This window comes from Ptiloglossa arizonensis, chromosome 5, assembly GCF_051014685.1.
Source record: "Ptiloglossa arizonensis isolate GNS036 chromosome 5, iyPtiAriz1_principal, whole genome shotgun sequence".
In the NCBI taxonomy this organism is placed as follows: Eukaryota; Metazoa; Arthropoda; class Insecta; order Hymenoptera; family Colletidae; genus Ptiloglossa; species Ptiloglossa arizonensis.
The window spans coordinates 27,336,116-27,348,147 of NC_135052.1; the positions used below are offsets into that span (position 1 = coordinate 27,336,116).

At 35.5% G+C, this 12,032-nt stretch overlaps 1 protein-coding gene and 1 long non-coding RNA gene across 4 annotated transcripts in view; one reads left to right on the plus strand and one right to left on the minus strand.

The window, feature by feature from the left end:
- The window catches only part of LOC143147720 (transducin beta-like protein 2), a 68,840-nt gene that overhangs the window by 22,517 nt on the left and 34,291 nt on the right, over positions 1 to 12,032 (plus strand). For all 3 annotated transcript variants that reach the window (XM_076313284.1, XM_076313285.1, XM_076313286.1), the window contains one exon: positions 1,218 to 1,460. In XM_076313284.1, coding sequence (XP_076169399.1) covers positions 1,218 to 1,460 — 243 coding nt within the window. The remainder of the gene's footprint in view (positions 1 to 1,217; positions 1,461 to 12,032) is intronic.
- On the minus strand, positions 2,754 to 6,937 carry LOC143147727 (uncharacterized). Its single transcript, XR_012992334.1, has 4 exons — positions 6,167 to 6,937; positions 4,882 to 5,524; positions 4,601 to 4,801; positions 2,754 to 4,525 (listed from the first exon to the last, which is right to left on the minus strand). It is a non-coding gene; the product is annotated as an uncharacterized LOC143147727 (long non-coding RNA).

Genomic DNA, 12,032 nt, shown 5'->3' on the forward strand with positions numbered 1-12,032 from the left:
CGAAGATTCGAGATACGTGGGAAAAAACATTGCTCCAAGCGAAAATAGCAGAAGCTACGTAAACATAATACGGTGAGGTTACTTGTCGCGTTTCAAAGTGTGTTGATATAGAGACTTCTCGTCGAGAAACGAGATGTGGTGTGGTAACGAAGAATGTTATTGCGTACACGTGGTGCCACGGTCCGCCTGTTCCAACACGGCGACGAAACGTTCCGCTGTGGGGTTAGGAATTTGAACCTTGCACGCGAGAATCGTTAACCACAAAATAAATATTATATACATTTTAACATTCTTTTTTCCATTAGAATTTCAAAGTATGCAACAAGTCCCGTGTTGCTCGTTGATACTGCGTTTTTACCAACAGCTGCACTTCGTTTTAACGTCAGAACGTAAAACTTTGTTGAAAAATACAATGTTGCGTTTACTCGAGTTGGGAACATTCTTGAGGTGCAAGATTCGAATAAAACTGTAAAACTTTGAACTTTTATTTCTTTCTCCGTTTTACAAGAATGTCACTAATATCTAGTATTCTACAACAAATGTATAAATTTGACTCTAAGCTTATCACAGAAGTGATTGCATATTAACAATATTACCCTCTCTTGCAAATGTTTGTATACAATTACAACTTCATAGAATGATTCAAGGTGTCAATCTCAAAGGTATATAACATTTAACAGTGAATTTGTTTGAAAGAACATGAACTTTTTCAAAGCAGAATAACTGTTTCCGTTTAACTAGAACTTTTTTCCATTTCTGAAAAAATGAAACTTTTTATCTATACATACACATATAATATAAAAAGTTAAAAGTCAAAAAAATAAAATAAAAAAGTTAAAAGTCAAAAAGTAACCGTTATGTCGAAAAAAAAAAATGAAAATTTTAACAATTTCGTTTGCGTTGTACAATATATTTATAAAACCGATTAAATATTGGAACAACGTAATATCCGACGATGAATTACATCACTCTATTTTATAAATGTTAAATTATAATTTTTAAATTTATCTCTGGAAATACACTCAGGATACGTCGAGGATTAAATTTAAATTATTTACGGTAAATATTATATCATTGGTTCAAATACTGCATAATTCTAACGAAGAAAATTCTCCGTATAATTTTCTCTTACGCGTTGAAACTATATTTAACGTATTCCGAATAATGTTAACATCCAGCTCACGTAAAATACAGAAAACGATTTTTCATGGTTCTAGATGCCACAGAATCGGAAAAAGTGAAATTCGAGGATTCAAGCGACTCCACGAGTAGATTGACTGGGACTGGAACAACCGGCAGTGGCGCCAGCAGCAACAAACGCGCCAAGAACAAGAAGAGACGCGAAGCGCAGCAGGAGTTTACGCATCCCTGGATGGTGGGCACATTGAAGGGTCACACCGCTCCTGTCCTCGACATGAATTTCTCCAGCAACGACAAGTTTCTCGCAAGCTGTGCCGAAGGTACGTGTCCTAGAAAAAAAAAAAGAAAATAAGAAGAACAAGATCCGCGAGTAGGTCTCTATCAGCGACATTATTTGTTTGCTTACATCGTCTTAACGTGGTTCTTCTGCGCCCAGCTTATCGGTTGAGCCGTAATGAAATATAGTAGTACTTCGAGATAAACCGAGCAAACACTATATGATCATTTAAACGGTAGATTAATATTCTGTTCATTTATCAAGCGTAATGTTTTATTTATATTTTGATAAAAGTACTTCGTCATACAGTATGTAACCATTTATTATACAATGATTAGATTATCTTAAAATAATGTGCATTGTTTGATCCATGTTAAAGTTTAATTATCGAATAATCAGAGGTTTGTTTCGGAGATTTTTATCGGTCGGTGGCTACGCCAATGGGCGAACGCAAGAATTCTGGTTATTGCACGAGAAAAGCGATAAAAAGGTTGGTGTCTCTGATAGAGCCGCTTAAAGGAGAATTTTTTTTATTATTATTTTTGTATTATTATTATCATCATCATAATTTATTATTATTACTATTATTATTATTATTATTATTATCATCATCATCATCATCATCATCATCATCATCATCATCATCATCATCATCATCATCATCGTCATTTGTACTTCCTTGAAACGCAGTAACGTATTGGCAGAATAATTTTCATCCTAAAAAATCGGGGATGTTGTGTTTCTATATTCGTGACGCGATGTGCTTTTTATATTTGCATGTGTCGTTGTTGTTGTTTGTATTGTTGTGCAGTAGTAACGATAGACGATCTCTGTCTCCGCTTGCCCCGCTTCCTTGACGATTTACGACTGTGTTACGCCCGTAACGTTCCTTCTTCGTTTGCGCGCGCGCGCGCGCGCGCCCAAAGCAACTGTGACCGTGTCGAAGTAAAAGTTATATCGTCGTCGAGTGTAGTCCGAGAGAACCCGTTGACTCTCCGAAAGGAAACACGTTTTTACACTGAAACGAATAAACTTATTACTAGACACTAACGTTACTTGTTACGATTTTTCGTTTAATTCTATGAGTGGAAGTAAACGGAAAATATAGGTCGTTCGAGTGAAATCAAGCCGCTAGATCGCGCCAGTGTTTTGAGCTCTCTCTCTCTCTCTCTCTCTCTCTCTCTCTCTCTCTCTCTCTTAAGAAGTTATCCTCCTGCCCTGATTATGTATGTGTCACTCTTATTGTCTTAACCTTTATCTAGATTTATTTTCAACCGACATTGTAGAAAAGAAAATTTTTTATTACACAAGAATGTCTGTACACCCTATTTCGGTTAGTTTTTCGCTGAGAGACGATATATGGCCTAATTATCTAAAGAAGGGCAAACAGAGTGAAAGTATGGAAACCATGGAAAAATCACTGGCGTCGAACGACTACTTTCACTATTTTATCTTTGAGATTCAAGCAGGAATGAACGCGCCGATCTCTCACTATCATTGACACGGTTTAAATATTTTGATTATACCTCTATTGCTTACCAATCGTACGAAAAGAATACAAACATTCTACAAATAAACTCGATAAATTTACACGGTAAATATTCAAAATAATTCGAAAGGAGATAATTGCTCCCGAGGGGAAAAAAAATCGAACGCGTGGATTAATATTTGTTCGTATCGTGTCTTCGTTTCCGGGAAAATCGATTGGACAAACAATTCTGGTCACGCGCCTGCTATCCGACATGTATTTTCAAAATCGAGTTTCTCGGAAATTAAATTTCATATTTGCAGCTTTCTTCTATTCGTTTCGTCGAAATGATAATCGCTATCGCGCCGATTGGACGTGTCGCATACTTTCGGTCGTCGTGCGTGTTACAGAAGTTATGACGTTAGATGGCAGTCTTTCGCAACAGACCGTGTAAGGGTTAAAATATTTGAACACCTCAGTGTCGTCGTATCCTTCAACGGCTCTCCTCATAACGTTCGTGGGTGACCCGTTGACCATGGAAGATTTTCGTAAAGCGTGCGTCGGCTTCTCTCCGACGAGTTTCTCTTCTCTCGTTTCTCTCAGCGCGCTTAACCTCGAATTCAGAGAGACGAGACACCGTACACGTGTATGTGCTTGCCGAGTACCGAGAAGCATGAGTAACACGAGCGGGATACAACGGTAGCCAGAGTTCTCGGAAATGGGCCTTTTAACTAGAATTCTTAGCCGTGGTGACTCCCTTTTGTTGTTTGAATTTTCGATCGTGTAAATTTTTACTCTCTGCGAGACCTCTCCATCAGTGATATTAAATTCATGTAGGAACGCGAGCTACTATATAAAGTGCAGATAAGTTTTGGTTGGGAAAAAATCCGTCTCGAAATAATTTCGGCGATTCGATAAGTTATTTAAATTTGTATATTTCTTTTTTCTTTAATTACACTTACGAAAATGAAAAACCAGTAAGTCGCGTGTAAGAAAATTAATATTTTTTATTAGAATCTACGTAAGTTTTATCAGAAATTATTTTATCAATATCGGGTGGAATATTTTGCAATGTCGATGTTTTTCATGTGGATTTAAACGTTCGTTTTTCATTTTACCCCGGTTCGAGGTTTTATCGGTTTTTTCGAAAAGGAAAATAATCGTCACATAAATATGTACCAGCCGACATTGCCAACATTTTTGCGGCAAACATACGCGTTTTGATCAAATGTTCTGGCAAGAACAAATGAAAATCTGGAACACCAACTTTGTTATACTTTTCTTTTAGTACTGCATTGCACTGGATATCGATCGATTTCATTTGAATGTTGCTTTTAACTTCTTCGACGTTAAAGGAAACTGGAGCATTAAATAATGGAAAATTATATTCACATGTCTTGAATTCTTTGATTCAATTTTCAAATTCGAATAATAATTGCAGGATATTTTAAGCACACTTCTTAAAATTACGACTATCTTGTCAATAATTGTTTTTACAGGCCACGTGTTTAACACCGCTACTCTATATCCCATTCCATCCACGCCCACCTTTTGCAATTTCACATCTCTCTGCTTCATCTCCCTTTTGTTTCACCTTCTTTACGAGGAGTGAACGTATGGAAATCGTTATTTTCAATATTCTTAAAACAAAAAAAAAACATTTAAAGTCTAGACTTGCGGTATTTTACAATATTTATATTTTTACATTTCCTTACCACGATAAGGTCCGCAAGGTCTACAATTCTTACCAGACCGAGATTACGGCTTATTTATTTAAACGTTGGTCGTCCTCATTCGTTGGATAACGTCCACCGGAAACATTTTTAATTTCTTAAAATTTACCGCGTAACCGTTCAGAGATTATTCGGTAATTAATACGATCTACGGCTACGCTGACGTGTTCCGATGAATCATTCCTGTAAACACCGTGACAAATAAGTCGGGATTATTGTAAATAAGCTCGTTAGTCGTCGTCGAAGCAATTTTTCTCGCCTACCGTTTCCTGATATTCCTCGTTTCGCCAAACGCGTCTCGAAACACGAGACGCGGGCCAAAATGATCACGAAACTGTCCGTAGATCGCGGCAATAAAATTAGAAACGGCTACTGAACTTGCACGATTCCAAGTCCTCGCCACTTCCCGGTCTTCGTCGTGTCGCGTCGTTCTTCGCGCTCCCCACGCACTCATATCGTTAAAGATATATCCTTTCTGTTCGATTGAATCGTTTCGTATTCGATGTTCCCACGATCGGTGAAACGACCGCTGTTACTTCGTATTTAATTCTGCGAAATAATATATAGAATTCGGGGCCACTGGCTGTCACTATCACCTTTTCGAAACGCAACGTAACAGCGCGTTTGTAACGGCGCTAATAATAGCGCGACGTGGGAAATTCTCTGGCCTTAAATCAAGCCTACACGTCGCACGACAGATTGCCACTCACGCCGGTCACGATGAGGCGCATCGTCATAAGCCGATAATTCGGTGTACAAGATTAGCGAGGCTCTGCGAGCCGTCTTTTCCGATTCACCGACGAAATCTAATTTGTGAAATTCCACCAATTCCGACCTCGGCGTAGCCGAGGTATCGTCAGTGGTTGATTCGTGCTCGAAGACTCGTAACCGTGAAACAAATTAGAACTGAAATAAAAAAAAGAAAGAAAAAAATAAAAATAAAAAACAAGATTTTCTCGCTCGAAAAAGTATTTAATTGCCGAAAGGTGTAAGTTGCACCATCGATGTAATTTTTTTTCCAGCCGCGTGTAAAGTTATCGCGAACAAAGACGTTCGGAATAAATGTTGGTTTCACGGTTTTGCAAAACGAATGAATCATCATAAACAATTATTTATAAATTAAGTGTTCTATTTCTGTTGACCTGTCTTGTACATTAATTATTTACGTGACCGTTGCTCGCGGTACACCACCTGAGTACATCCCGTTACGTTGAAATAAATATTGAACACACATCGAAGTGTTTATCATTGTGTTTCTATTCTGTTCGGAAACGACGCTATTACTTTTTAAGAGTATTTTATTTTGTCATTTACGCCGATTCACGATATTAGTTTCGAATAAATATGTTCAAATACTCCTTGCTGGACCTTTATACCACGCTCGTACATTAGTCACATTTTGGGGTTAGGTTTAATCAACGCCATTCTCGTTTGTTTGCTTCGAATAATTTTTGTGAAATGTATATAGATATATAGCAATAATTTCCAAAGAACTTTAAACATGCAGGATTTAAAAATAAAAGTCGTAAACAATAGTTTCCAAAGTACCTGAAAAATATAGGAGTCGAAAACTTTCGATTGGACTGTCGTTGCGGCAGCTTGCCTTCGATCCCATCTCTCTCTGCGTTCGATTCACATCGTTCATTTCCTACCGATCGTGCTTCCTGTATTTCCACTTACTTATAGATTTGTAATCTCGCAGTCTTCAATTTTCTTCGGTACAGTCGAGACCGGCAGATTTTCATGGAGAACACGTTTCTTGCTCCCTCGTTGGCCGTTAGTCAGACTTCCCACAGAGGCCAGGGATTTCCTCGAAGAGAGACGGCGGAGGATGATTTCATTAAATGACGCAACGGTACATATCGAAGCCGGTCATTCCTGCGAACGGGGATACCGTATTCCGTTATCCGAGTCACACAGACGTGAAATCCCGCGCCGCTGTCCTCGCCGTCCCTTCTTTCGTTTCCCTTCGCTCGCGCGTGTATGTGGGATATCTTCTCCGTGTCCTCTTTGTCCCGATATTCTCTTGTTTGTGTCTCGCGCGTTCGCGCAACGTAACGACATTGCCCAGACCTCTCTTTCTATCTCCGCGCCCGACCGAGAAACCGGACCGCGAACGTTCCACGCTGACCGATTAACTTCGTATCGTCGCGCTATCTCGTCTTTGAAGGAAATCGCAACGAAAACCCCATGGACCAGCAACAAGGGCGAGGTAAATTCTGTTTCCAACAGTTACCTTGAGATTATCCTGAAGTTCGCCTACCAGTGTTCCTGACGTAATTCTGGCTACGTGCGCGGCAGACTGACGTAATACCGAAGGATTTTTACCAATACGTGGCGCGTCATCTATAATCGATCGAGGAAGTGACGCGCGAAGATTGACGAAATTCTCATCCAGGCACGAATTTGGAATAATAAACGAGAGATAAATATATTTTAATCATCGGCGCGCCAGGAATTAGAATTTCAATCATGGAACGTAATTATATTTCCCGTATAAAATTGGAGTCGATTGAGTCTGGGAATGGGAATCTAGTACAAAAATAATAAAAGCGTATTTATTATACTATTTGTACTAAACGTTTCGGCCTTGCATTTATGTCTTCTTCAATATAAATGTTTATATGACTCAAAACAAAATTATACAGAAATTAAATTCTTGTTAATTTTTGTACAATTTTGTTTCTACATACATAACAATTACAATTAAAGAGACTTATATGCAAGGCCGAAACATTTAGTATAAATACATAATAATATGTTTGTGTAGATTATTTTCTTACTTAATTATATATTTATTTTATTAATAAATTGCTATATGTTGGTTTTATTATTCGGTATTTCGTATTCGAATGTAATGTTGCATGTCTATGGGTTCTGTGGATATGATTTGAATTATCTAAATCAAAGTCAATGAGCTTTATTGTATAGGGGGCGCTATTTATATCACCGTATCTTGTTCTTTTATTATGTGGAATTATGTATCTTTGGAAAAGGAATATGAAAACTGATTTGCATTGATCGACATTGTTCAAGGTCATTTTAATAATACAGCACAGTGAAATGGTTTTAGTCCTCTTACTCCTATTAAAGTCATATGGCTACTTATTTAGAATCATGTAATTTATTATTGCTTTATTTTTGTGTACATGTGAATATATATTAGTTCCTTTTAGATTTGTACTAGCGCTAGTATATATTCTAACATGTATTTTAAAAGTGCTTGGTAAAGTGTAAAAGGTTTTGACATTAGTTATGCAAATGCCATTACAGTTCGGTGATAAAGGATTCTATAAATACAATGGAAAGATGTAAAAATATAACATCCTTGAAATATTTTAGATAGATTTGTAGATAAAAAATAAAAGGAACGATATTAATGGCGTACACAAATTTTGTCATGCAAATTTTCATATACATTTGCAATAAAATTATCACAGAAAGAGAAATGGTTTTTAAAATGTCAAAATGATTACATAGATCGGTTATTGGTAATCTAAAATGCAGAAAAATAAAAATAAATCTATTTTTTGTAGCTCTCAAATGATTTGCGAATAAAAAAATTATGCTTGACTAAGACAAATGATGATAATGATCTTGAATGACCTCGACTAACTCCGGTCATGATTTTTGTATTTTTTTATATAAGGTATGAAAAATGAATATGATTTCGTCGAAATCATTTTTAAATTATACTAGAATTTGGAGTTTTTGTTTTAAGAAATATCTGGCCCTGTAATTATGTGGGCAGACAATATCTGCTATTAACTATTTGAAAAATTATTCTTGCAGAACAAAACTTTAGAATTTGTATAATAAAAGTCACATAGAAACAGAATATAGACCAGAACTTTTATTAGAAAAAAGGTGATTTATAACTACATATGTATTTATAAATTATTTAGTTTTAAAGAGAAAGTAACTGAATAATATTCACTATTTGTTAGAATGTAAAATTTTTTTTGTTATTCACGGACAAAATACCTATTTCTATTTCTCAAGAATGTTTATTTTCATTTTCGATAAGTTCTATTCTATTTAACACTGTTATCTCCAAGACCTATTATTTATCTATTTTTTTCAGAACTTAAAATGTAGAGACCTTTGTAGGGAGGAAAAAAGTAGAAAAAATAACTTAGAAAACAATTTACAATTTTTCAAAAACGAGGGATAGAATTTCCAATGAAAAATATAAACATTCAAAACAGAAATAAAAGAAAGGAAAAAAACCCAATTACAGAATTCATAAAAGACGGTAATATTAAGACGAATAATATAAAATAATATAAAGTAAGATAAAAATAGAACCTTGCTTCTAAAAATGCAACATTCACCACTTTCGAATTTTTTACAACTCGGTAATCTGCAAAATATCGGCTCGAAGATTAAGATACCATAATTTAAAAAATATTCAAACTTATTGTCAAAGAAGACATAAAGAATGTCAAGATAGGAACACAACCCAGCAGAAAGTTCTACACCGAGGTCGTTAATAATATCATGTTTTTAAACAAAAGTAATCTATTTTCGTTACGATGCGATGGTAAATGAAATCAAGACGAATATTTTTTCCTACATTGATCAAGATCCTGCAATTCAAACTTTCGCCGTGAAAGTTTCATCGACCATTGCATGGTAAAAAGAGGAATAATAATTCCACTGGAAAAGAAAAGAAAACGAAATGCTGATCATCGCGATAACTGTACGAAGAATGAGTTTGAAATATAATTTATGGTCCTTGGAATCATCCGTCCGTCTGTCCGTCCGTCCGTCTGCTCGTCCGGCCGTCCGTCTGTCGACGCTATATATAGCTATTTATACGTATACGTTATTTCGGAACCAACGGTGGATATTTTGTTGCGGACGGACAAGCGAAGAAAAGAAAGCGACCCTTTCCGTGACGCGTTTGGCGAAAGTTGCATATCGCTCAAGCAAACAAGAAGCGCTAAACGGTTCGCTTTTATTGCCCACTGGTTTAGTCAGACACGGTTGGAACGAAAGCGCAACGCTACTTAATCGTGCGGTTTTATTTCGCGATTAACGCGACGAAAAAATCTTGAGATTCCATCTTGCGCTTCTAAACGTCTCGTAAACCGTATGCCAGTGAGTTTTTATGTAGTATTTCTTTCTCGGGAATACTCGAGGATCGCTTAGATCGAAACGACGTCGTAATTGCAAGCTCTCGTGACCAATTTCCATCAGGATAATAAATTAACTTTTTTTTTCTTCGTATCTTCTGTGTTTTGTAATCTTATCCCTCGATATTTCTTAATACGAGGCTTGAAAATTGGGAAACAGTAGAGATTTCTTTCATAGGGAATTTGTCGAGCTAGCGGAATTTTTCCAAGTATAATTTATTTCCTCGAAGTATTATGTCGTAAATTGTCGGGAACAAAAAGTAATTATTATTATGATTATGTTAAACGAAAAAATTAACTAGATATGATAAATAAAGAAACTCGAGAACTGAGAAATTACAGTATCAAGAATAGAGAATTTGATTTTTTTTTTTTACCAAATTTAAATCTACAAGAAAATGTAAAAGAGGCAATTTTGATAAATTTCCAAACTAGAAAGATTCTTTGAGGGAGGGAATTCACGTTCAAGTCAACAGCCTTTAAGATCAAATTTTGAAAAATTATACTTTTATATAAATTCCAAAAAAAAAATTTGTTTCCAATTATGAAAAAAATTACGATAATAGATAATCGGATCCAAAACTCCATAATTGAATTCTTATTTGTTCAATATAATTTTTGTCGGAGTTACTAAAAAGAAAATTGGTTCTTCCAAGTATTCGTAATTTATGACAAAAAATAGTTTCAAGGTAAGTGCATCTCTTGTAATTTCGACACTTTCAATTTATTTAATTAAAATGATTTTCCACCATTTTTATCACAGTGTCTGGAAAAAATATTTTTGGAAATTTATTTTTAATCCAGTAAATGCACCGTGGAATATTACATAAAAGTACAAATTCTCAAAATTTGATTTTAAAAATTATTGGTACTTGATTTTCACTGTTTACAAGATTAAAACTTGACCCCATATGGCTATCTAAACATACTGGGTTCGTTTGACAATTTAGGGAATTATTAACCACAGAATTATTGATACAACAGAATCTTGTTCTTGGTATTTTCAGCATAATATTGCTGTTCAAAGAAATGCGTCTGGAATAAGCATTAGACGTGTATGTAAATTATGTTATTCGAACAAAAGACATGTGGATCGATCAAAGGCAAGAGAAAAAGTAAAGAAAATTTATAAAATTGTATAAAATGTTTTAAAATCTTACATTCAAAATAATTTTCTAAATAAACCACGTTTTTTTAATCATTTAACAGAGACTTATATCGCGTGGAATATACTTCCAAATGCCCATTAAGATCTTTCGTAAGTAATCGATATACTATAAGCGTCGCTCGTATACAGATGACGTGGCCTGTTCAGAACTTTTGCTGTCATCTGCATACGTACGCGTGTGACGTGTCGGTGAAAGTGTTACAGAAGCAGTTTGGTATTTTGGGGCCAAAAATTGAGGTTTTTTTTTATAATTTTGTTCCGTATTAACGAATAATTGAACGAGAATGAAAATAAATATATAGAAAATAATCTCTTGTTTTATAAAACAAAATCTATCTCAATTGTATGCATGATTTCAGGTTAATCGTTAATGAGACGCACAAAAATCAAGAATATTATTGCTTGAAATTAGTTTATTCATCGAATGAAGCACCATAAAACCAAAATTTTAAAAATCATTTTATATTATTCCAACTAAAATTATTAACTACACTTTTAAAGTTATTATAACATTTTTTTTCACAAAATATTCAAAATTCAAAATATCGAGCAAACCATCAAAAAAATATTATCATCAACCTTTTCAAATTCCATTTGAAATTTTCACAAGTGAAATTTTTCAAAAAAAATCCCCACAAAATTTTCCATACGAAATTACCAAACCACTCGAAGAATAGTGTTTCCGTTTGTTTTTGTTATTACTGTGGACGAAGAAAGCAGACGTTTCTCGTGATCACGAAGCGGATAATGCGTTGACATTATGAATCTTATGTGCAGACAAAAATTCATATACGTTAATTCATACGTCCGTGGCAAGCTTTCACTTTCGTGTTTTTCGAACCAATTAACCGCGCAACGAATCTTCGCTTTTACGTTCGATAACGTTACCGACCGATTTCGAGAAAGAACGTTTTACTGGAATCGTACCAAATTTAGTCGCGCGGGGCATATCGGTTCAAGGTAGAAACCTAGCGGGGTCTCTGGGTCAAGAGCGACTCGGGATCGATGTGACCGCGAGTTTTTGGCGCATTAACGACCGTGGTGCCCCTTCGCGTCATCGTAGCAAAATTCCTCTCAGAAAATTCGTTCGTCCGTCCCATAACCAAAA